This window comes from Apium graveolens, chromosome 7, assembly GCF_009905375.1.
Source record: "Apium graveolens cultivar Ventura chromosome 7, ASM990537v1, whole genome shotgun sequence".
Classification (NCBI taxonomy): domain Eukaryota; kingdom Viridiplantae; phylum Streptophyta; class Magnoliopsida; order Apiales; family Apiaceae; genus Apium; species Apium graveolens.
In genome coordinates, this window is record NC_133653.1 from 179,232,988 (window position 1) to 179,260,143 (window position 27,156).

Sequence of the window (27,156 nt, forward strand, 5' to 3'; positions counted from 1 at the left end):
TCCACATCACCTGGTTGCAGTGTCCTTTTCCTTTAGTAAAATTATCACTCTCTTGATTTCTGTGGGTGAAAAGTTGTCCATTAAGGTGCTTCCGAGAAATGTGAAGGACCCATCCCCATAGTAGATTCTTACTTCCCTTAGTGTTACAACCCAAACTCTGACTATTTCCTCGGCTAGTTGTTAAAAGTAGTCTTCATCTGAGATGCACCAGTTTAGAGGTAGAAAATCACTTTGCTTGTAATAATTCCAGATGGCCCTCTCAGTAACTTTCACTTCCTAGGTTTTTTCCTAACAGACTTGTAGTGAAATTTGAGTGATGGATTGACAGAAGGTAGGTTTGTGATTTTCTTGAGAGATGTTTGGCTTGAGGTGATTGGTATTTTTAGAAAGATGTTAGCAGTTTGTTTGTATAAGAATTTAGGCTTTGAGGTAGGAGGTGGTTCAGTGTATGAGTTTGTTGGCTTTGAAGGTTGAGCTTGATTTGTTTGGATTTTTAGGGTTTGTTGGTGTTGTGGTTGTGATCCATCTTCCTTTTTCTTTCTTCTTCTTTCTTTTCCTCTCCTCCTGTCATATCCCTTCTTCTCATCTTTCTTTTTTCCCTTGTCACCATTTGCTCTTGAGGAATGACTTGGATTTGAGCCAGAAGGAGGTTGATCACTTGGCTTCTGCTCATCATCATCCTTGTCATCCTTTAAATTATAATCTGTTGTAGGCAACATGGTCTCTACATTTTGAAAATATATCCCCAAGATCCTGATCATTTCCTCATCTTCAGGCTTCTTGTTAATTTTGGTCTTTAGATCAATTTCAAGGGTCATAATCAATCTCAAGTTGTTCCTTACACAATTCTTAGGAACTGTGAAGTATCTCTATTTTCTGGTTTGTGGACAGATGTAGGCAATCCCCCTGCTTGGATGGAGAGAGGCTTTAGGAAAAGCAGCTATCTGAGCATTTTTGAGTTCCTTTAGTAGTTGAGTGTCCTCTGGAATTACTGTGTGCACTTTGTCGATTACCACATCCAGCTCAGATGCTTTCAGTTTTTCAAGATTGGGGAGAGACACTGGAGACATCTATCCAGTCCACAATCATTTACATTTGCAACTATTCTCTTTTCCAGAAAGTTGTCAACTTGGACAAGCATCACTCTAACAAAGTTTATGTTATTGGACAAAACTTTCTTGTATGTAACATAATAGCTGTGTAGAGACACCCTCAAGACTGTCAGAAGTTCATTAAATTCATTATCTTGAGAAGGTCTTTCTACAACTTTTAGGAGTCTTTCTTTTCCAGCATCATGAGAAATTTGAGCTTTTGATGAGTTTCGACCATGTTGAGTTGTTAAGATCAATTCTTTTGACTTACCAGCATCCTTGAATCCTAGCCTTTATCTCCCCCTTAGTCTTGGTGAGGTGTGATTAGTGGAGTTGGCAATTCTGGCCTCACAGACTCAGAAAGTGCAGGTAATGGGATATTGAGCTTTCCCATGATGGCTCCCAAAGCAACAGAGTTCTTCATTTATAAGTGCTTATGGGAGTCCACCAAGGCTTGAATATCTTCCTGTTGACTCTACACTAGTGTACTGAGAGCTTGTACTTGAGTTATTAGGTTCTCATTTGAGGTTTGCAGAGTGGATACTTGATTTTGAAGAGCTTGAATTTTGAGATTGGTAGATGTGGAAGTAGGTGGTTGAGAGCTTTAGATACTGAAGATCCAAAAGTTGCTTCCACGTCTTGTTTGATACCTGATAAGTGGCATTTTATACCACTTAGAGCGTCTCATAACAGCTTGAATTGGTGTCTTGGACTCAAGTATTTTGTGTATTTGATGCATTTTCTAGTGTTTTTGCATTTCAGGGTATAACTTGCTTAGATAGGTGGTTTTTATAAAATAAAGCTTAAGTAAATGCTTGGAATCAGTCTAGGGGTGATGAGAAAAATAAATAAGCAAAATAAGGAATTTTCCATAAAGGTAGCACGCGACCGCGCACCAGGAGCATGCGACCACGTGCCAGCAAGCGGCTGCGTGGAGACAGCAGGCGACCGCGTGTGCGCGGAATTTCAGAATCTGGATTTTATTAATTCAAGTATAATGGGGCTTTTGTTGGTGTGGTGACTTCTGGACGCTTATATACACCTTATGGGTAGATGTTTTCATCATGAAGAGTGAAGGCAAGAAGATTGAGAAGACCGTTTTAGCACGCAACAATGAAGAAGAGGAAGCATTCGTTTATCTTGTGATTCTTTTAATTCATTTTAACAGTGGATGCTAGTTTTCTTTATTCTTTGAACCTTAATACTCTTGTGACGTACTTCATTATTTATAAGTATTTTTATTAGCCTTATATCGTTGTGTTATTATCATGCTTTTATATGAACCCATGGTGACGATGAGTTCTATTATGGGCTAATCGTGATCATGGGATCCTAGCGGATTTACTATGGATTTCTTTGGTTAATTGTTTAATACCTTAGTATGTGGTGATTGTATGATATCTAGTATAGGTTGTGCTTATTCATCTTATATGCGTCACGAACATGTAAGATAGCCTATTAATCTCTTATGAAGCGACAGTGGATCTTGAGATTTAGAACTTGCCATGTTAGCATAGGTTCATGTATTGTATGCATGATTAGTGGGTAACTCTAACCGTTTTACTTGCCCTGTGTAATCATCATGAATAACTTGCGCTTAAATCGTTATGTTATCAAATTCTATAGACATATAGGGTCTCAACATAATTGATGCATATTCAACTTCTATCTAATTTGTAGATGCTTGGTAGAATGGTATTCGTACAATGAAAGTTGGAATTTATCAGTTTCGTGTTGTTCGATTAATATCATCACCATTACATGCTAAGGTTAATAACAATAACTATTGAATGAAGTAGTAATGAAGTTAGGATCTCATGTGTGTTTAATATTGTTAATTCAATTGTTTAATTCTCGTAGTTAATATTAGGTAACCAATCTTAATTGTTATTATCTTGGCATTGAAGAATAATCATACATTGGTGAGTAAGTGTTAATTAAATATAATTAATCAGAGTCTCTGTGGGAACGAACTAGAAATCATTCTATATTATTTGTGAACGTGTATACTTGCGTAAAATAATTAGCGCATGCTTTGTGCCTAACAAGTTTTTGGCGCCGCTGTCAGGGACTCGGTGTTAATTTGTTTAGTTTATGTACTTGTCATCAGTGGTCATTAGGATTCATTGATTAAAACTTGTTACTTACTGCTTCTGGTTGTGTTTCACGTACTCTAGCGAGCATTTATGCAAACACGTTCTCGCACTCACAAGAAAAATCTGGATAAAGCTGAGGAAACAGATAAAGCTCTTGAATTTCCGGAGAAGATAGTTTTTGAAGATTCGGATAAAGAGAGTGAAAAGAAAGAACCTGAAATAATGGGTGATCGTCTAGCTCAAGCCGATCAAGCTCTTCTGGACTTTTCTCGGCCCAAAATTGATGACATTTAATCAAGCATCATTCATCCGGCTATTGAGGCCAATACTTTTGAAATCAAGCTGGGCACTATTCAGATGGTGCAGAATTATGTTTCTTTCGGAGGGGCTGCGACTGAGGATCCCAACATGCATATCAGGAATTTTATCGAGATCTGTTGTACTTTTAAATATAATGGTGTCACTGATGAGGCTATCAAACTGAGGTTTTTCCCATTCTCTCTGAGGTACAAAGCTAAGGACTGGTTACATTCTTTACCAGCTGGGTCCATCACTACTTGGGAAGATCTTGCATAAAAGTTTCTGGTGAAGTTCTATCTAATGGCCAAAACTGCAGCTATGAGGAGTGCTCTTACTCAGTTTGCGCAGCAACAAGGAGAATCTATGTGCAAAGCTTGGGAGCGCTACAAGGAGATGTTGAGAAAGTGTCCACATCATGGTATGCCTGACTGGATGGTGATCACTGGTTTCTACAATGGTTTGGGGGTCCAATCTCGACCCATGCTCGATGCAGCTTCTGGAGGCGCCTTGTAGGCCAAAAGCTATACTGAGGCCTGTAATCTCATTGAAACTATGGCTACAAACGAGTATCAAAACCTAGCTCAAAGGATGATGCCTGGGAAAGTAGCATGTATTCTGGAAGTCGATGCAGCTACAGCTATTGCAGTGCAGCTCAAGGCGCTGTCTATGAAGGTCGATTCTTTAACCAACTATGGCGTAAATCAAATAGCTAGTGTCTATGAGCTTTGTGCAGGCTCTCAGGCTACGGATCAGTGTTCTCTTGTTAATGAATCTGTTCAGTATGTGAACAATTTTCAGAGACCGCAGCAGCCTGTGCCCGCTACTTATCATCCTAATAACAGAAATTATCCCAATTTTAGCTGAAGCAATAATCAAATATTGTTCAGTAACCATATCAGCAAGCTGCAAATAAATAGTTTAATCCACCTGGATTCCAGCAACCTCAGTAATTTGCTCAAAGGCAACCATATCCTCAACAAGGAGGTGCTACTCCACCTTCTAGTGCTGATTTCGTGGAGTTAAAGCTGTTGTGCAAAAGTCAGGCTGTTTCCATCAAGACCTTGGAAAATCAAATTGGACAAATAGCCAATGCCTTGCTCAATCGTCAACCTGGCATACTTCCCAGCGATACTGAAGTACCGGGCAGGAAGGAAGCTAAAGAGCAAATCAAAGTTGTCACCTTAAGGTCTCGAAAAGTTGATGATACTGAAAAAGAAAAAGATTTAGAAGTTGAAGTTGTAGATGAAGAAGTAATGCAAAAGGAGAAAGAGGCGGAATCAAGGAAGATTACTGTTGAACACACTCTGCCTGAGGGTAATACATGGGAGAAATAGCTCTATCCTCCACCCCCTTTTCCTAAGCAATTGTAAAACCAAAAGCTGGACAAGCAATTTGGCAAGTTTCTGGAGGTGTTCAAGAAACTTCACATCAACATACCTTTCGCTGAGGCTCTTGAGCAAATGCCTAGTTATGTGAAATTCATGAAAGGTATTCTTTCAAGGAAGGTGAAACTGGATGATCTTGATACCGTTACTCTAATGGAAGAGTGCAGTGCCGTGCTGCAACAAAAGTTACCTCCAAAGCTTAAGGATCCAGGTAGCTTCACCATTCCTTGCACCATTGGCAAGTTGTCATTTGATAAGTGCCTTTGTGATTTGGGAGCAAGCATCAATTTGATGCCATTGTCTATCTTTAAAAAGTTGAATTTACCTGATCCGAAGTCCACCTACATGTCTTTACAATTGGCTGATCGTTCGATTACATACCCACGAGGCATTGTGAAGGACGTGCTAGTAAAGGTGGACAAGCTCATCTTTCCTGCAGATTTTGTCATTCTGGATTTGTAGGAAGATAAGAAGATTCCCATAATCTTGGGTCTTGGCTATAGGCCATACCTTGATAGATGTGCAAAAAGTTGAACTCACTATGAGGGAGCAAGATCAAGATGTGACATTCAATGTATTCAATGGGATTAAATTTCCTACAAAAGATGAGGAGTGATTCAAGGTGGATTTGGTCGATTCGGAAGTTACTTCAAAACTTGATCTCACGGAGGAGGGAAATATCAATTCTTTTCCAGTCACTCTGCTGCCTTAACATGTCGATCAAAGAGGACACGGCGTGGTATTAACAACTATACCCTACATTGTAAATAGTTTATTACTTTTTTTAATATGTACTAATTACTTTTTCTATGCAATGGACAGTACTTTCCATGACACATGCTGAATATATATCGACCATGGAAAAATGACACTCTTATGAAGCTCCTATATGAAAATAGGACGTGGTACGTTGCTCTGCTCCGCAAGAAAAAAACATGTCGCTTTGGATTGTGCTGGAATGATTTCACCTATGACAACAATTTCGTAAAAGGCCAAACACTGTGCTTCATCTACCAAAACAACTTAACTTTCAAAGTTGTTCCTCTAAATTAGATAATTTACCTCTGCCTGCTCTGTTTTGTGAAACTTATCTCAATCTGCACTTTCAGTTGTAATGGTTCTTCAAGATTATGTACTTTTCAATATTTATAACTATGAACAGCCTATTAGTTTTTCCCATTTCTTTAATTTCAACATTTTAGTAAATACATAAGTTGTTCAACATGCCTGAACCTATATTTCTTTTAAGGTCAATGTAACAAACTAATAGAAAGGGAAGGTAACATAAAAACACAAATACAATAACACTGATGAAAAACATATATATAAGACTGTATGTTATTGGACATATTTGATCATCCCCAATAGCTTGAAAATTTTATACAACTAAAGCCAAATTTAGACTTTCTATTACTATACCATACAATAAAAGGCTAATACAACAAAATTTTCAAACCATTACACAACTAACTGTGTGGTAAAGAATAAAACACCTCTTTTTACACCACATTCTGGGTAACATTTGTAGCTACGCCAGATTCATCATCCACAAAAATAGTCATCCCGCTCGGGGATGTAACCCGACTAACAGCTACATAGTATTGGCCATGAGTAAAAACAGACTTAGGCAGGTACAATCCAACTTTTTTAAGGGATTGACCTTGGGATTTGTTAATTGTCATTGCGTAGCATAATTGTAAAGGCATTTGCTTCCTTACCAGTTTGAACGGCATCTTCGTATCTGTCTGAGACAACTCCATCCGTGGAATGAAATGCTTGGTGTCTGCAAATGTCCCACATATCACCTCACAGTCTACACAAAATTTCAAACACTTGGTAATTATCATCCTGGTTCCATTACATAAACCTAATATTTGGTTCAAATTTTGCATAAGCATAACAACAGAACCAACTTTCAACTTCAAATCATGATATGGCAATCCTGCAACATTTAAAGAGGTCAAATACTCCACTGGGAATGCTTGATTCAGGTCTTCATCCGTCCCACCAAATTCCTCAGCCAAATCTACACTGAGGTAACACATAGATTCACCTGGAAGCATGTCCACAATAACTGAATTTACTTGGCCAACAGTTTGGTTGGTTGGAGTCAGAATAGCTCTCTCACTTAAATATTGTGAACTGGTGCCATTATGAGAGAAATCAGGAAACGTGCTTGATATCATATTCTCAACAGTATTTTCAGTCGCCAATTCACAGAATCTTGAAGGAATTAAAATTTGATTCTCAATCAGAGGATTCGAATCAGTAAGTAGAGGTACTTGACCATTACCAATGTCAAGTACCCATTGAGCAAACAGTTTCAAATCCTCACTGTCAGGATCAGATTGACCTTGTCTTACACGCATATTATGTGTCAACAGGAAAATATGACATATTAACCAAAGCTTGGACCTAGTGATGCATGCTGCTACTACGTTTGCACGATCACCATATATTATCACAGGTAGAATTTGGCGAAAATCACCACCGAGTACAACAGTTATGCCTCGAAAGGGCATTTTATAGCGTGCTGGATCAATAGATTTCATAATATCCTTTAATGATCGGTCTAAACACTTAAAAGCATATCTATGTTGCATAGGCGCCTCGTCCCAGATAATAAGGTTTGTTTGCTTGATAAGTTGAGCAATGTCTGAATTATGAGAAATATTACAGGTTGAAAATTCATCCAGAACTATTGGAATTTTGAAACGTGAGTGCGCGGTCCGACCACCGGACATCAAGGTAGCAGCTATGCCAGAGGAAGTAACAGGGAGAACAATTTTACCTTGGGAACGTAACTTACATATAAGAGTTCGCCACAAAAAAGTCTTCCCACAGCCTCTGCTCCCATAAACAAAAAATAAACCACCTACACCACTTTCAGTAGATTTCAGGATTGCATCATACACTTTCCTCTGCTCTTCAGTACAATCACATAGTAATTTGTGATGTTCAGAGTCCATCTCGCTAAAGTCATAACTTGTTTCTTCGACAATTAAGTTATTGGCTCCATTGTTCAAATAGCTGCTGGGAGGTTGCAGCAACTGGTCATATTTCTTCAAAGACTTCCCAATCGACCTAAGCAAGTCATCTATTTCTCCAATAGAGCATACATTAAATTTTTTCAGGAACTTATATGCCTACTTGATCTGAACAGGATTTCATAAAAATTAGTAAACCTTCTGAAAACCCTAAAATATAATTCTCATTATTTTATCATACTTGCCAGAGCATAGAATTGCAATTGCGTGTCATTAAGGGTTAATTTGCTATTCCTAGACACATGGCGTCGCTTCAATAAAATGTCTTCAACCATGCTTCTCCAGTGGGATAACCACAAACTCTTCAAATTGGTTACTTTGCAATTAACAATGATATGGATAAAGAGTTGACGAATTTGGGGAGGTAAGCCACTGGTACATGCTTGAGACAATACTTTATGCCATTCTTTATCATCATCCAACAAACCATACTCTTTACAGGCTTCACGAAAAGAACTGTGTATTACACCATTAACAGTCCTTAAAGACTGAAAGGAGTGGCACCACGTACCTTAGTTAGCAACAACCGAAGAAACCAAGGTTCCCCACTACTATGATATGCGTAACACAGCCTCCCAATTTGCAAACCACATTTCTTAGGAGTCCATCTCCTCAGACCATCATTCCACACATAAAATCTTGGGATTTCATCATATGTATACTTGTGTGCATTGATATCAATGGAGTTCAGGAAAAAAAAACTTCAAGTTTGCTTAGCTTATCCTTCTCTCGAGCAACAACCTTTCCCAGAACCTCAGTAGAACGGAAAGTGCAATTCTTAGCACCTGGTATGTGAAATGGAAGCCTTTCAACTGACAGACTTCTATGATGGATAGGAAATCCAAAAATCCTATATGCTGCTTCAGCACCACATAAGTATCTTCCATCAAAATATGCATTTATCTCATCAATGCCTTGATCATCATTGTCATTTTTGCTTTGTTTTTTTCTTATTGATATATACAGTGGCACGGTCATGGCCTTTGAGACAATATTTGACACTCCGCGCATGACAACATATCTCCACATTCATATGGCATTGATACTTAACCAATAAATCACGGTTGTATGGTACAACCCATTGGTTTTCCAAGTCAGTCTTCCGCACCTCAACTGTAATATCTTGCCTGCATCGTATATAAATTGGGAATCCACTATCATCAAAAGTAGTTCATGCACAGTACCTAAATCATTTCACTGTAATTAGTTAATTACATTAATTATGTATTCATAGGTATATTGAACATATAGAAAAAAATAGGCTCACTTCTTTGGGAAATGACGTATACAATTAAAACCTTTCATGCATGGAGATTTCAGGTTTTGCAAACCACATGGACCGTGGATCATAAATTCCTTCACTGCTGCATAACCAACCAGATCTAATAATGGGTTTGATATTTCCGCTGAGACATATTTATCCATATTTTGCTTTAGATTTTTCTTTGAATCTGCGTCAAGCCATATTAGCATGTGGACATGGGGGAGTCCTCGTTTTTGAAACTCAACTACATACATCACTGCATATCCAAATTAGTTTAGTTGATAATAGTGTTGAACGTCAATTGACATTGGTTAGTAGATAATTTAAGTAGACACATTTATGAATGTAGTATCGTTACCTCCATTACAAACACCAAAATATTTTTTGGTCTTAATATCTTCCAATAGTTGATCAAGCTTCAGTCTAAAAACACGGGAAATTATGTCAGGACAATTAAGAGCAATACAACCTGGAAGATACTCCATCATCTTCTGTATCTCATCCCATAATGGATTACACGTCATTGTCAGAATTATGTCCGGGTGGCCAATGAAACGACATACAGCTAAGGCGTCTTGAAAATTTTGTTGCATGTACCATTTTGAACCAACAAACCCAGCAGGCAATATGATACCTTTACCGGTATTGGAGGTATCAACATCACCTCTACTTAATAAATCACATATGTTGCTATATAATTCATTCCCTAAGGTAGTTTGATGAGTACGGAACCACCATAGCCGTGTATGCTCAATAGAAGAAAATGCATCTACCAAGTACTGTTGGAACAGTCTTCCACCAAGCCTCGGAGTCAAACCTATTGGGATGGGGGTATTTAAATAAATATACAAAAGATCAAATGTTAAGGAACATTCAATAAGATATGCAATTTTAATACAACATGATCTGCTGGTAATATTAAAAATGGTTTACCATCAGTGGCTCTGACTTGGAAAGAATACGTGTAGTAGTCCTACATTGACAAAAATCCACGAGCTTTACCTTTACTTTCTTCATTCTTCTGGAATTTGATTTTAGGGTGAAATCCATCTTCTCCTCGAGGGAAAAGTAAAGGATACTGTAAAGCCATCAGCTTTGGATGCACATAAGAGACACGGACCAAACCTATGATTTTATCGTGAACAACAATGTCACGTTCCCCGCACGTATCTTCGGTGTCACCAACCATAATCCCAGCAACTTCATCGGTGCTGGATATGTGACAATCTCTATCGCTTTCAGATCTAATTACTTCCAATGTAATCTCAAGATCAACAACTTCTTCGCTTTCATACAGATCACGCTGCTGCCTATATTCATCCACCAACTGATTGTTTCATCCAGCATGGTTATAGGACCTTGCACAACCTCTCTGTCAACAATCTGCCTATCTTGTACATTCACCCAACGAAGATGGCTATCAACCTAATTAATAATGTCATATATATAAAGCTGGCAAAATTTTGGTGTTTCCCTGTGATTCGGTATTAAAGATCCAAAAACATGATGATTTTGACCGTTTAATATGTACACGTAAGGGGCTCTGCCATTATTTATGGAGTGATCTATGTTACCACCGGTAGACGTGAAGGCAAACATGGCATTGTATAGACGACTCAATCTATGAAAATTTGGACCTTTTATTGGATCATTATACAAACCTAGCAAGTAAGGAGGAGTAGGAGGGATTGGAGGCAACTTCACTGTACCTTTGAGACAATAAATAGAAAATATTGGCGTGCCTTTCGTGACATTTTTATTAACCCTTTTCTCTTTCCACATTCGAGCACTGTATTTTGAATATACGCATTCGGAAGTAACATATAATACTTTCTAGTTCGTTCCCACAGAGACTCAAACTAATTATGTTCAATTACACTCACTCACCAATGTATGATTACTTCTCAATGTTAAGACAATAACACTTAGATTGATTAACTAATTATTAACTACAATTAACTACTAGAATTAAGCACTTAATTAACACTTAAATTAACAATATTAAAACACTCATGAGATCACAACTTCATTACTACTTCCTTCAAGAGCCATTGTTATTACCCTTAGCATGCAACAGTGATGATATTAATCGAACAACACGAAACTGATAAAAGCCAACTCTCATTGTACTAATACCATTCTACCAAACATCCACAATTAAGATAGAAGTTGAATATGCATCAATTATGTTGAGTCCCTATATGTCTACAGAAATTGACAATATAATGATTTAAGCACAAGTTATTCCTTTTGATTACACAGGGCGAATAAAACGGTTACAGTTACCCACTAATCATGTATACTCATACACGAACCTATGCTAGCATGGCAAGTTCTAAATCTCAAGATCCACCGTCGCTTCAGAAGAGATTAACACCCTATGTTATATGTTCGCGACGCACATAAGACGAATAAGCACAACCAATACTACATATCATACAATCATCACACACTAAGGTATTACACAACTAACTAAAGAATTCCATAGTAAATCCGTTACGACCCCATGATCACGATTAGCCCATGATAGCACTTATCGTCATCATGGGTTCATATGAAAACATGATAATAACACACGAGAATAATAACTAAAACTACTTATATTAAACCAGAGTACGTCACAAGAGTAAATAGGTTCAAAGTAAAGAAAACTAGCATCCAACGTTCCAACGAAATAAAGAATCACAAGAAAATATGCTTCCTCTTCGTTGCGGTATGCTAAAACAGTCTTCTTCCTTATCTCCTCGCTCTTCGATTAATACTACGATCCAACCTTTGTGAAACGTCTCTGAAATCTACTTCTATAAGAGTCCCATAATACCCAGCTAACTCAGAAGTTGGAAGTTAAACAGAACCAGGAGTCTAAAATATTAATTCTGATTTTCCGTCCCTGCGCGGCCGCTCAGCATTCCTGAGCGGGTGCTTAGCTTCCTAAGCGGTCGCTCAGCAGAGCTGAGCGGGCGCTCAGCTCCCTACTTGAAACTGCTCTGTTTTTCTCCCGTTTCTTTGCTGCAATCTGCTCCTATCTTCCCGCTTATAATGCTAAACACATGCCAAGGCTTATTATTGATGAAATCTCTCCCGAAATGTAATTAATACCCTGAAATGCACAAACACTAGAAAAACGCATCAAATACACAAAATACTTAATTTCAAGACATCAATTCAAGCCATTATAAGACGTTCTAAGTGGTATAAAATACCACTTATCACACCCCTAAACTTAAATCGATGCTTGTCCTCAAGCGTCACAGACTCAAAAACAAAACGAAAACATGCATGGATGTAATCTATATGATATGCAGCGATCCCCCTAACTACGACCAAACCAACCGACTTACGATATCTCAACAAATGCAATTAGGCGAATAAAGATCAATCAAACCATGCAAACTAACATACAGCCGGAAACGTGGTATGTGCAGATGCTTAACAGATATGCTTTGAAACTAGATCAATTATCATAACTCGACTATCCTCAAGGTAATCACATGATTATACGAAGAATAAAATTCTAGGCACAAAATGACTTAGAATACTTCAAGATTTCTGGAGCTTATTACGAAATCATGCTTTTTATTTATCACAATAAACCAATGCTTATTTGACCGTGCAATGTGTGAGGTCCCCAAAAGACTTATGCAATGGTATCCATGTAGCGAGCGTTAGGTTAGCGGATCCCAGACTATAAAAGTCTTAAGTCACTAGGCACAAAGTCCCCTACGAACTTAATAACTCGAATACCAAAGAGCCCACTCGTGATCAATTATGCATAAACTCTTTTTTTATCTTTTCTTTTTTCTATTTTTTTCTATTTTTTTCTCTTTTTTTTCTTTTCTTTTTTTTTCTTTCTATTTTTTCTCAATTTCTGAGTAAGTGCGTTTCGCTCCATCTTGCTCAACCCTAGACTACTCGAATAAAAATACGATCCGGCTACTAGCCATTTGACGCCTAGCCACAATTAGCAATGAATTCCACTTTTCACTCCTTTTTTTCTTTTCATGCCTTTTATCACTAAGAACCTATTATAAATTCTAAGTATAATCAATAGATTAACCTCGAAAACCATCAAACCATAACAACAATCTAGTCCCTAAGCATTCTCTAAGACTTAGTGAAATTACAAGTGTTTCCAGTATGCATGACATAATAAATAAATCTATAAATAAAAATCATAATAAAAAAAACTATATGGAAAAAATATGCAATTATATGATCTAAACTATCATGAATATGCAACTATATGACACACACAAAATATTCCTTAACTGCCACCCCCAAACTTAAAATCTTCACTGTCCCCAGTGAAGGTAGTAGAAAGGAACACAGGGTATACCTACTCGGACAGATCATCATCATCATCACCCTCAGAGGGTGAAGTATCAGGAGATGGATATGCAGAGTCCTCACCAAAAACTGGCCACTGGATGTCAGCTCCAAGGCCTCGAAAAGCAGTCCCAAGTGCAAGGGTGAGCTCCTGAGCAAACCTGCTCTGTGTCTCATACATAGCATCCATCCTCCTCGACAGCCTCCTATACTGGACATCAGCCATTCCAGCCCATTCCTGGCCTCTAGAAGAACCAGCCTCATCACACCTTGGCCTTGCCATGGTAGCACCACGTGCTGGACGCCCTCCTGGAAGATGATAACCCAGCCCATGCTCCTCGGGCTCTCCACCAGTCCACTCATGCATTGCATGCAGAGACCTGGAGTCAATAGGAGCGGCCGATAACTGCAACTGCTCGTGAGATGGCCACTGAACTCCCACTGCTCGGCAAAGCTTTGTAACCGTGGATGCATAAGGGATGTTCATGTGCTTAGCTCCCCTCAAAAACTTCAGAATTCCTTGGTAGATGAACTCACCAAGGTCCACATAGTACTCCTCATTCAAAATTCCCCATAATAATTGTGCTCTCTCAAGTGTGATCTCATGTGCATGTGAAGTAGGCAGAATATTAGCGCAAATAAAAGCATTCCATGCACGGGCATACCTATTCATCGCAATCACCAGAAAGTGGCGATACTCGTTAATCCCAATCTTCAAGGTCCAAACTGTGCCCGGCCTACAGAGAGTAGCACAAATCAAATCCAAGTCAAAATCCTCAGCAGTCTTCTCGTTCCAATTCTCCTCCGTGGGCTTACTCTGTCGCTGCCCAATCACACGGTGAATCACCATAGGGTGATAATCCACCGTCATCCCCCGAACAACAGAATACACATTCTTTTCAGCCTTTACGTTCGCATATAACTCGCGAACAATGCTCATCGGAACTGCTTCAGGAGACTCACAGAAAGCAATCCAACCCTTCTCCGCAATCATAGGCAACAACTCACAATCCCTCCCTGATGGTAAGAACCCCCTCTCCTTCAAAATCGGCTTACCCAGAAACCTAGTATACTCCTCCTCAGCAGCCCTATCAAACAACCGAGGCCTCGCAGTAGTACCCCTCGAAGAATCAGCAGTAGGGACAGTGCTGCTGCTATCAATAGTCCTGGATCTCTTGGGTGCCATCGAAACTGAGAAAAAGTGTTTAAGATTTGTGTTTTTAAATATGGGAGAGATTTTAAAGTTTGAAAGTGTATGGGTAGTATATGCAATAGGTGTATGTATATATCGGGTAAAGATTAGGGTAAAATTTGATTAGGAGTTTGAGGGTTAAAAACATGGGATAATGGGGCAATAGGTCGTGGGTAATGGTTTTATGTTTTGTTTTTTTATTTTTCAGATTTTTTTGGATTTTTATAAAGCTAAAAAAAATTCTGCCAGTCGGCCCTGAGCGGGCGCTGAGGGGTCTTCTGGAAAAAAAAATTTCTTGCCCTGTTTTTATGATTTTTTTGTGGTTTTGGATAGGTTACTAACTTCTAAGGGTTCCTGTAACAACAAATCATGGGTTGCCTCCCAAGAAGCGCTTCTTTTTCGTCATTAGCTTGACGTAGCGTACCTTAATCAAGTTGACAATGAAACGGCACTAACCACTTCCCGGTTTGTTGTGTCCCCATAGAAATGCTTCAAACGCTGACCATTAACCTTGAATGCTTGGTCCAGATCATTCTCAAAAATTTCCAACGCTCCATGTGGAAACACAGTTTTGACAATAAAAGGTCCAGACCACCTTGATTTCAACTTTCCAGGAAAAAGTCGGAGACGAGAGTTGAATAAAAGAACTTGCTACCCTGGCACAAATGACTTAGGATATAGCTTCCTGTCGTGCCACCTTTTCACTTTTTACTTGTACATTTTGTTGTTCTCGTACGCTTGGAGTCGAAATTCATCTAGTTCATTTAGATGAAGCATTCGCTTCTTTCCAGCTGCATCTAGATCCAGGTTCAACTTCTTCAACGCCCAATAGGCTTTATTCTCAAGCTGCGCATGTAAATGACATCCCTTACCATACACAAGTTGAAACGGGGACATCCCAAGTGGAGTTTTATATGCTGTTCTATAAGCCCACACAGCTTCATCGAGCTTTAAAGTCCAATCCTTCCTTGACGGACAAACAACCTTCTCTAAAATGCGCTTGATCTCTCTAATAGACACTTCCGCTTGACCATTCGTTTGCGGATGATAGGCAGTAGCAACATGATGATTCACATTATAGCGCTGCATCATAGAAGTGAATTTACGGTTGCAGAAATGCAACCCTTCATCACTTATGATTACTCGTGACGTTCCAAACCTTGTGAAAATCTGCTTATGAAGAAAATTCAACACTACCTTTGCATCATTCGTTGGAAGATCTTTGACTTCTACCCATTTTGAGACATAATCGACTTCCATCAAGATGTACTGATTATTGCAGGACGAGACAAATGGCCCATGAAATCGATTCCCCAAACATCAAAGACCACGACTTCAAGCATCACATTTAACGACATCTCATCCTTTCTCGTAAGATTTCCCACTCTTTGGCAACGTTCACACCTTAAAACGAACTGATGAGCATCCTTAAACAAAGTGGACTAGAAAAAACCTGGTTGCAGAATACGAGCTGCCGTCTTCTCACCATCTATGTCCACCATAAACTGTGGAGTGGTAGTCTCGTAATATCCCCTCCGTCTCACAGAATGGGATACATCTCCTGATGATCTGGTCAACTCTCTTTCTAAATAAATACGGTTCATCCCACATATACCACTTCACCTCATGCAGAAACTTCTTTTTTTGATCTGTATTCAAATTAGGAGGCTTTATATTGATGACAAGATAATTCACAATATCTGCGAACCATGGCTCTTCCTCCTGAACTGTGAACAACTGCTCATCCGGAAAAGATTCGTTGATCAATGTTTTGTCATGTGAAGTTGACTCGGGATTCTCCAATCTAGAGAGATGGTCAGCTACTTGATTCTCAGTACCTTTTCGATCCTTGATCTCTAACTCAAATTCATGTAGCAAGAGCACCCAACGAATGAGTCTAGGCTTCGAATCCTTCTTGGAAACCAAATAGTGAATGGCCGCATGATCAGTGAACACTGTCACCTTTGTCCCAAGTAAATAAGATCGAAATTTTTCGAAACCAAAGATTATAGCCCGGAGCTCCTTCTCAGTAGTGGTGTAGTTCATTTGAGATCCATTTAAGGTCTTGCTAACATAGTAGACCACATGAAAGAGATTATTCTTGTGCTGCCCAAGAACTGCGCCCACCGCATAATCACTTGCATCACACATCATCTTAAAAGGCTCTGTCCAGTCAGGTGCTGTTATAACTGGTGCAGTTATCAAACTCTTCTTGAGAGTCTCGAATGCCGTCAAACATTCATTATCAAATTTGAAAGGCACATCCTTCTCAAGCAAGTTGCACAACGGCTTAGATATCTTTGAAAAGTCCTTGATGAAACACCGATAAAAACCCGCATGACTAAGAAAACTACGGATTCCTTTCATAAAAATAGGTGGTGGAAGATTTTCAATGACTCCCGCCTTGGCTTTGTCCACCTCAAAACCCTTGCTAGAGACCTTATGCCCAAGAATAATGCATTCACGCACCATAAAGTGACATTTTTCCCAATTGAGTACCAAATTAGTTTCCACACACCTTTTGAGTACTACACGAAGATGATTCAAACATTCATCATATGAATGTCCAAAGACGGAGAAGTCGTCCATGAACACCTCGACATTATTTCCAATCATATTAGAGAAAATAGCCATCATACATCTCTGAAAAGTGGCTGGTGCACCACTTAATCCAGACGAAACTCTGCGAAAAGTAAACGTGCCAAATGGACAAGTGAAGCTAGTCTTTTCTTGGTCCTCTGGTGCAATACATATCTGATTATACCCAGAATAACCATCCAGAAGACAATAATACTCGTGACCGGCCAACCTGTCAAGCATCTGATCAATAAACAGAAGAGGGAAGTGATCCTTCCTCGTGGCCTTGTTCAACTTTCTGTAGTCCATACATACCCTCCATCCTATGACTGTTCGAGTAGTGATGAGCTCGTTCTTCTCATTTGCTACCACAGTAATACCTCCTTTCTTAGGTACATATTGCAAAGGGCTCACCCAAGAACTGTCAGAAATAGGATAAATGATTCCTGCATCCAGGCACTTCAGAATTTCTTTCTTCACCACTTCTTTCATGATAGGATTAAGTCTGCGTTGTTTCTCAATAGTCGGCTTACTACCCTCCTCTAGAAGAATTTTATGCATACAATATGAAGGGCTGATCCCTTTGATGTCTGCTATAGTCCATCCGATAGCCGATTTGAATTCTCTCAAGATCCTTAAGAGCTTGTCCTCCTCACTTCCTGAAAGGTCAGATGCAATAATAACAGGTAAAGTAGATGCATCACCTAAAAAAGCATACCTCAAGTGTTCAGGCAGTGGTTTAAGCTCCAAGGTAGGTGCTTCCTCAATAGATGGTTTGAGCTTTCCTTCAGCATTTTTGAGGTAAGAAGTACCCAGAGATTCAAATGGCATGTCTAGCTTTCGCCTCAAAGGAGAAGCATTTAGATATTGTAGTTGCTCATTGCCATCCTCATCATCACTGTCAAAATCCCCCACTAAGGCCTTCTCTTATGCATCAGACATTAGCATATGATCGAGTTCTGAAGTAAGCGCATAATCAATCAAATCCACTTTTAAGCACTCCTCATCTTCTGTAGGGAATTTCATTGCTTTGAATACTTTGAATGTCACATCCTGATCCTGCACCCTCATAGTAAGTTCACCTTTCTGCACATCTATCAAGGTACGGCCTGTAGCCAAGAAAGGTCTCCCCAAGATTATGGGAATCTTCTTATCTTCCTCGAAATCCAGAATAACAAAGTCTGCAGGAAAGAAGAGCTTATCCACCTTTACTAGCACATCCTCCACTATGCCTCGTGGGTATGTAATAGAACGATCAGCCAATTGTAGAGACATGTAGGTGGGTTTTGGATTAGGTAAATTTAAATTTTTGAAGATCGAAAACGGCATAAGATTGATGCTTGCTCCCAAATCACAAAGGCACTTATCAAAAGACAACTTGCCAATGGTGCAAGGAATGGTGAAGCTACCTGGATCTTTAAGCTTTGGAGGTAACTTTTGTTGCAGCACATCACTGCATTCTTCCATTAAAGCAACAGTCTCAAGATCATTCAGTTTCACCTTCCTTGAAAGATTACTCTTCACAAATTTCGCATAACTAGGCATTTGCTCCAAAGCCTCAGCGAAAGGTATGTTGATGTGAAGTTTCTTGAACACCTCCAGAAACTTACCGAACTGCTTATCCAGCTTTTGTTGTTGCAATCTCTTAGGGAAATGTGGTGGAGGATATAGCTGTTTCTCCCCTGTATTACCCTCAGGCAGAGTGTGTTCAACAATAGTCTTCCTTGGTTCCGCCGCTTTCTCCTTTTGCTTAGCTTCTTCATCACCAACTTCAGCTTCTCCTTCTTTTGCTTTTTCAGCATCAGCAACTTTTCCAGACCTTAAGGTAATAGTCTTGACTTGCTCTTTAGCTTCCTTCCTGCCAGGCACTTCAGTATCACTGGGAAATGTGCCAGGTTGACGATTAAGCACTGTATTGGCTATTTGACCGATTTGATTTTCCAAGGTCTTGATAGAGACCGTCTGACTTTTGCACAACAGCTTAAGTTCCTCAAAATCAGCACTAGAGGGTGGAGCTGCACCTCCTTGTTGAGGATATGATTGCCTTTGAGCATAATGGTGTGGTTGCTGAAATCCAGGTCGATTAAACTGTTTACTTACGCCTTGCTGATATGGTTGCTGAATAGCATTCAGATTATTACTCCAACTGAAATTTGGATGATTTCTGTTGTTAGGATGATAAGTAGCTGGTACAGGCTGCTGCGGTCGCTGATAATTGTTCACATACTGAACAGATTCATTAACAAGAGAACACTGATCCGTAGCATGATAACCTGCACAAAGCTCACATACCATAGCTATCTGATCGACTTCATAGGTGGCTAGAGAATCGACCTTCATAGACAGCGCTTGGAGCTGCGCTGCAATAACTGTAGCTGCATCAACTTCCAAAATACCCGCTACCTTCCCAGGGATCATCCTTTTAGTCGGGTTTTGATGCTCATTTGCAGCCTTAGTCTCAATAAGATTATAAGCCTCCGTATAGCTTTTGGCTTACAAGGCGCCTCCAGCTGCTGCATCAAGCATGGGCTGAGATTGGCCCCCCAAACCATTATAGAAACCAGTGATCACCATCCAATCAGGCATTCCATGATGTGGACACTTTCTCAACATCTCCTTGTAGCGCTCCCAAGCTTCGCACATAGATTCTGTAGGTTGCTGCGCAAACTGAGTAAGAGCACTCCTCATAGCCGCAGTCTTCACCATTGGATAAAACATCACTAGAAATTTTTGCGCAAGATCTTGCCAAGTAGTGATAGACCCAGCTGGTTCAGAATGTAACCAGTCCTTAGCTTTATCCCTCGGTGAGAATGGGAAAAGCCTCAGCTTGATAGCCTCATCAGTCACACCATTATATTTGAAAGTACTACAGATCTCGACAAAATTCCTTATGTGCATGTTAGGGTCTTCAGTCGTAGTACCTCCAAAAGAAACAGAATTCTGCACCATCTGAATAGTGCCAGGCTTGATTTCAAAGTTATTGGCCTCAATAGCCGGGTGCATGATGCTAGACTGAATGTCATCAATTTTAGGCCGAGAAAAGTCCATAAGAGCTGGATCTGCCGGAACAATACGATCACCCATGATTACTGACTCTTTCTGCTCACTTCCTGAATCCGAATCTTCAAAATCTATCTTCTCCGGAATATCAAGAACTTCGTCTGTCTCCTCAGTCGTATCTAAAGTCCTCTTGCGAGTACAAGAACGTGTTTACATAAACGCTCGCTAAAGTACCTGAAACACAACTGGAAACAATAAGTAACACGTCTTAATCACTGAGTCCTAATGACCAATGATGATAAGTACATAAACTAAACCAATACGCCGAGTCCCCGGCAGCGGCGCCAAAAACTTGTTAGAGCAAAAACACGCGCTAATAATACATACAAGTATACGCGTTCACAAGTGACATAGAATACTTTCTAGTTCGTTCCCACAGAGGCTCAGACTAATTATGTTCAATTACACTCACTCACCAATGTATGATTAATTCTCAATGTTAAGATAATAACACTTAGATTGATTAACTAATTATTAAATACAATTAACTACTAGAATTAAGCACTTAATTAACATTTAAATTAACAATATTAAAACACTCATGAGATCACAACTTCATTACTCCTTCCTTCAAGAGCCATTGTTATTACCCTTAGCATGCAATAGTGATGATATTAATCGAACAACACGAAACTGATAAAAGCCAACTCTCATTGTACTAATACCATTCTACCAAACATCCACAATTAAGATAGAAGTTGAATAGGCATCAATTATGTTGAGTCCCTATATGTCTACAGAAATTGACAACATAGCGATTTAAGTACAAGTTATTACTTTTGATTACACAGTGCGAATAAAATGGTTAGAGTTACCCACTAAAACTTCAGAATTCCTTGGTAGATGAACTCACCAAGGTCCACATTGTACTCCTCATTCAAAATTCCCCATAATAACTGTGCTCTCTCAACTGTGACCTCATGTGCATGTGAAGTAGGCAGAATATTAGCGCAAATAAAAGCATTCCATGCACGGGCATACCTATTCATTGCAATCGCCAGAAAGTGGTGATACTCGTTAGTCCCAGTCTTGAAGGTCCAAACTGTGCCCGGCCTACAGAGAGTAGCACAAATCAAATCCAAGTCAAAATCCTCACTTCTCGTTCCAATTCTCCTCCGTGGGCTTCCTCTGTCACTGCCCAATCACACGGCGAATCGCCACAGGGTTATAATCCACCGTCATCCCCCGAACAACAGAATACCCATTCTTTTCAGCCTTTGCGTTCGCATAGAACTCGCGAACAACGCTCATCGGAACTGCTTCAGGAGACTCACAGAAAGCAATCCAACCCTTCTCCGCAATCATAGGCAACAACTCACCATCCCTCCCTGATGGTAAGAACCCCCTCTCCTTCAAAATCGGCTTACCCAGAAGCCTAGTATACTCCTCCTCAGCAGCCCTATCAAACAACCGAGGCCTCGCAGCGGTATCCCTCGAAGAATCAGCAGTAGGGACAGTGCTACTGCTATCAATAGTCCTGGATCTCTTGGGTGCCATTGAAACTGAGAAAAAGTGTTTAAGATTTGTGTTTTTGAATATGGGAGAGAGTTTAAAGTTTGAAAGTGTATGGGGAGTATATGGAATAGGTGTATGTATATATAGGGTAAAGATTAGGGTAAAATTTGATTAGGAGTGGGTTTGAGGGTTAAAACATGGGATAATGGGGCAATATGTCGTGGGTAATGGTTTTATGTTTTGTTTTTTTATTTTTCAGATTTTTTGGATTTTTTAAAGCTAAAAAAAATTCTGCCAGTCGGCCCCTGAGCGGTCGCTCAGCAGAGCTGAGCGGGCGCTTAGGGGTTTTCTGGAAAAAAAAATTCTTGCCCTGTTTTTCTGATTTTTTTGTGGTTTTGGATAGGTTACTAACTTCTAAGGGTTCCTGTAACAACAAATCATGGGTTGCCTCCCAAGAAGCGCTTCTTTTTCGTCATTAGCTTGACGTAGCGTACCTTAATCAAGTTGACAACAAAACGGCACTAACCACTTCCCGGTTTGTCATGTCCCCATAGTAATGCTTCAAACGCTGACCATTAACCTTGAATGCTTTGTCCAGATTATTCTCAAAAATTTCCACCGCTCCATATGGAAACACAGTTTTGACAATAAAAGGTCCAGACCACCTTGATTTCAACTTTCCAGGAAAAAGTCAGAGACGAGAGTTGAATAAAAGAACTTGCTACCCCGGCACAAATGACTTAGGATATAGCTTCCTGTCGTGCCACCTTTTCACTTTTTCCTTGTACATTTTGTTGTTCTCGTATGCTTGCAGTCAAAATTCATCCAGTTCATTTAGCTGAAGCATTCGCTTCTTAGCTGCATCTAGATCCATGTCCTACTTCTTTAACGCCCAATAGGCCTTATGCTCAAGCTCCGCATGTAAATGACATCCCTTACCATACACAAGTTGAAACGGGGACATCCCAAGTGGAGTTTTATATGATGTTCTATAAGCCCACACAGCTTCATCGAGCTTTAAAGACCAATCCTTCCTTGACGGAGAAACAACCTTCTCTAAAATGTGCTTGATCTCTCTATTAGACACTTCCGCTTGAAAATTCATTTGCGGATGATAGGCAGTAGCAACACGATGATTCACAATGTAGCGCTGCATCATAGAAGTGAATTTACGGTTGCAGAAATGCGACCCTTCATCACTTATGATTACTCGTGGCGTTCCAAACCTTGTGAAAATCTGCTTATGAAGAAAATTCAACACTACCTTTGCATCATTCGTTGGCAGAGCTTTGACTTCTACCCATTTTGAGACATAATCGACTTCCAGCAAGATGTACTGATTATTGCAGGACGAGACAAATGGCCCCATGAAATCGATTCCCCCAACATCAAAGACCTCGACTTCAAGCATAACATTTAATGGCATCTCATCCTTTATCATAAGATTTCCCACTCTTTGGCAACGATCACACCTTAAAACGAACTAATGAGCATCCTTAAACAAAGTGGGCCAGAAAAAACCTGGTTGCAGAATACGAGCTGCCGTCTTCTCACCACCATAGTGTCCACCATAAACTGTGGAGTGGCAGTCTCGTAATATCCCCTCCGCCTCACAGAATGGGATACATATCCTGATGATCTGGTCAGCTCCCTATTTAAATAAATACGATTCATCCCATATATACCACTTCACCTCATGCAGAAACTTCTTCTTTTGATCTGTATTCAAATTAGGAGGCATTATATTGCTGACAAGATAATTCACAATATTTGCGAACCATGGCTCTTCCTCCTGAACTGCGAGCAACTGCTCATCCGGAAAAGATTCGTTGATCAATGTTTTGTCATGTGAAGTAGATTCGGGATTCTCCAATCTAGAGAGATGGTCAGCTACTTGATTCTTAGTACCTTTTTGATCCTTGATCTCTAACTCAAATTCATGTAGAAAGAGCACCCAATGAATGAGTCTAGACTTCGAATCCTTCTTGGAAACCAAATAACGAATGGCCGCATGATCAGTGAACACTGTCACCTTTATCCCAAGCAAATAAGATCGAAATTTTTCGAAACCAAAGATTATAGCCATGAGCTCCTTCTCAGTAGTGGTGTAGTTCATTTGAGCTCCATTTAAGGTCTTGCTAGCATAGTAGACCACATGAAAGAGATTTTTTATGCACTGCCCAAGAACTACGCCCACCGCATAATCACTTGCATCACACATCATCTCAAAAGGCTCTGTCCAGTCAGGTGCTGTAATAACTGGTACAGTTATCAAACTCTTCTTGAGAGTCTCGAATGCCGTCAAACATTCATCATCAAATTTGAAAGGCACATCCTTCTCAAGCAAGTTGCACAACGGCTTAGATATCTTTGAAAAGACCTTGATGAAATACCGATAAAAACCTGCATGACCAAGAAAACTACGGATTCCTTTCACAAAAATAGGTGGTGGGAGATTTTCAATGACTCCCACCTTGGCTTTGTCCACCTCAAGACCCTTGCTAGAGACCTTATGCCCAAGAATAATGCCTTCACGCACAATAAAGTGACATTTTTCCCAATTGGGCAACAAATTAGTTTCCACACACCTTTTGAGTACTGCACGAAGATTATTCAAACATTCATCATACGAATGTCCAAAGACGGAGAAGTCGTCCATGAACACCTCGACATTATTTCCAATCATATCAGAGAAAATAGATGCCATACATCTTTGAAAAGTGGCCGGTGCGCCACATAAGCCAAACGAAACTCTGCGATAAGCAAACGTGCCAAATGGACAAGTGAAGGTAGTCTTTTCTTGGTCCTCTGGTGTAATACATATCTGATTATACCCAGAATAACCATCCAGAAGACAATAATACTCGTGACCGGCCAACCTGTCAAGCATATGATCAATAAACAGAAGAGGGAAGTGATCCTTCCTCCTGGCCTTGTTCAACTTTCTGTAGTCCATACATACCCTCCATCCTATGACTGTTCGAGTAGGGATGAGCTCCTTCTTCTCATTTTCTACCACAGTAATACCTCCTTTCTTACGTACACATTGCACGGGGCTCACCCAAGAACTGTCAGAAATAGGATAAATGATTCCTGCATCCAGCCACTTCAGAATTTCTTTCTTCACCACTTCTTTCATGATAGGATTAAATCTGCGCTGTTGCTCAACAGTCGGCTTACTACCCTCCTCTAGCAGAATTTTATGCATGCAATATGAAGGGCTGATCCCTTTGATGTCTGCTATCGTCCATCCGATAACCGATTTGAATTCTCTCAAGATCCTTAATAGCTTGTCCTCCTCACTACCTGAAAGGTCAGATGCAATAATAACAGGTAAAGTAGATGCATCACCTAAAATGCCTACCTCAAGTGTTCAGGCAGTGGTTTAAGCTCCAAGGTAGGTGCTTCCTCAATAGATGGTTTGAGCTTTCCTTCAGCATTTTTGAGGTCAGAAGTACCCAGAGATTCAAATGGCATGTCTAGCTTTCGCCTCAAAGGAGAAGCATTTAGATATTGTAGTTGCTTATTGCCATCCTCATCATCACTATCAAAATCCCCCACTAAGGCCTTCTCTAATGCATCAGACATTAGCACATGATCGAGTTCTGAAGTAACCGGATAATCAATCAAATCCACTTTTAAGCACTCTTCATCTTCTGTAGGGAATTTTATTGCTTTGAATACATTGAATGTCACATCCTGATCCTGCACCCTCATAGTAAGTTCACTTTTTTGCAAATCTATCAAGGTACGACCTGTAGCCAAGAAAACTCTCCCCAAGATTATGGGAATCTTCTTATCTTCCTCGAAATCCAGAATAACAAAGTCTGCAGGAAAGAAGAGCATATCCACCTTTACTAGCACATCCTCCACTATGCCTCGTGGGTATGTAATAGAACGATCAGCCAATTGTAGAGACATGTAGGTGGGTTTTGAATCAGGTAAATTTAACTTTTTGAAGATCGACAACGGCATAAGATTGATGCTTGATCCCAAATCACAAAGGCACTTGTCAAAAGACAACTTGCCAATGGTGCAAGAAATGGTGAAGCTACCTGGATCTTTAAGCTTTGGAGGTAACTTTTGTTGCAGCACATCACTGCATTCTTCCGTTAAAGCAACAGTCTCAAGATCATCCAGTTTCACCTTCCTTGAAAGATTACTCTTCACAAATTTCGCATAACTAGGCATTTGCTCCAGAGAATCAGCGAAAGGTATGTTGATGTGAAGTTTCTTGAACACCTCCAGAAACTTACCGAACTGCTTATCCAGCTTTTATTGTTGCAATCTCTTAGGGAAATATGGTGGAGGATAGAGTTGTTTCTCCCCTGTATTACCCTCAGGTAGAGTGTGTTCAACAATAGTCTTCCTTGGTTCCCCGCTTTCTCCTTTTGCTTAGCTTCTTCATCACCAACTTCAGCTTCTCATTCTTTTGCTTTTTCAGCATCAGCAACTTTTCCAGACCTTAAGGTAATAGCCTTGACTTGCTCTTTAGCTTCCTTCCTGCCTAGCACCTCAGTATCACGGGGAAGTGTGCCAGGTTGACGATTAAGCACTACATTGGCTATTTGACTGATTTGATTTTCCAAGGTCTTGATAGAGACCGCCTGACTTTTGCACAACATCTTAAGTTCCTCAAAACCAGCACTAGAGGGTGGAGCTGCACCTCCTTGTTGAGGATATGATTGCCTTTGAGCATAATGTTGTGGTTGCTGGAATCCAGGTGGATTGAACTGTTTACTTACGCCTTGCTGATATGGTTGCTGAATAGCATTCTGATTATTACTCCAACTGAAATTTGGATGATTTTTGTTGTTAGGATGATAAGTAGCTAGTACAGGCTGTTGCGGTCACTGATAATTATTCACATACTGAACAGATTCATTAACAAGAGAACACTGATCCGTAGCATGAGAACCTGCATAAAGCTCACAGATTATAGCTATCTGATTGACTCCATCGGTGGCTAGAAAATCGACCTTCATAGACAGCGCTTGGAGCTGCGTTGCAATAACTGTAGCTGCATCAACTTCCAAAATACCTGCTACCTTCCTAGGGATCATCCTTTTAGTCGGGTTTTGATGCTCATTTGCAGCCTTAGTCTCAATAAGATTATAAGCCTCCGTATAGCTTTTGGCCCAAAAGGCGCCTCCAGCTGCTGCATCGAGCATGGGCCGAGATTGGGCCCCCAAACCATTATAGAAACCAGTGATCACCATCCAATCAGGCATTCCATGACGTGGACACTTTCTCAACATCTCCTTGTAAAGCTCCCAAGCTTCGCATATAGATTCTGTAGGTTGCTGCGCAAACTGAGTAAGAGCACTCCTCATAGCCGCAGTCTTCGCCATTGGATAAAACTA

At 40.0% G+C, this 27,156-nt stretch overlaps 1 protein-coding gene and 2 non-coding genes across 3 annotated transcripts; 1 reads left to right on the forward strand and 2 right to left on the reverse strand.

The window, feature by feature from the left end:
* Positions 1 to 3,802: 3,802 nt before the first annotated feature.
* Positions 3,803 to 3,909, reverse strand: LOC141675824 (small nucleolar RNA R71). Its single transcript, XR_012556456.1, has one exon. It is a non-coding gene; the product is annotated as a small nucleolar RNA R71 (small nucleolar RNA).
* Positions 3,910 to 6,371: 2,462 nt separating this feature from the next.
* Positions 6,372 to 10,965, reverse strand: LOC141674212 (uncharacterized). The gene is made up of 8 exons (XM_074480934.1): positions 10,715 to 10,965; positions 10,186 to 10,493; positions 9,542 to 10,000; positions 9,218 to 9,439; positions 9,028 to 9,103; positions 8,622 to 8,940; positions 8,105 to 8,407; positions 6,372 to 8,018 (listed from the first exon to the last, which is right to left on the reverse strand). The coding sequence occupies exons 1-8, from the start codon at positions 10,963 to 10,965 to the stop codon at positions 6,372 to 6,374; spliced, it is 3,585 nt and encodes a 1,194-aa protein (XP_074337035.1).
* An 8,897-nt stretch (positions 10,966 to 19,862) lies between these two features.
* LOC141675395 (small nucleolar RNA R71) lies at positions 19,863 to 19,969 on the forward strand. Its single transcript, XR_012556051.1, has one exon. It is a non-coding gene; the product is annotated as a small nucleolar RNA R71 (small nucleolar RNA).
* Positions 19,970 to 27,156: the final 7,187 nt, after the last annotated feature.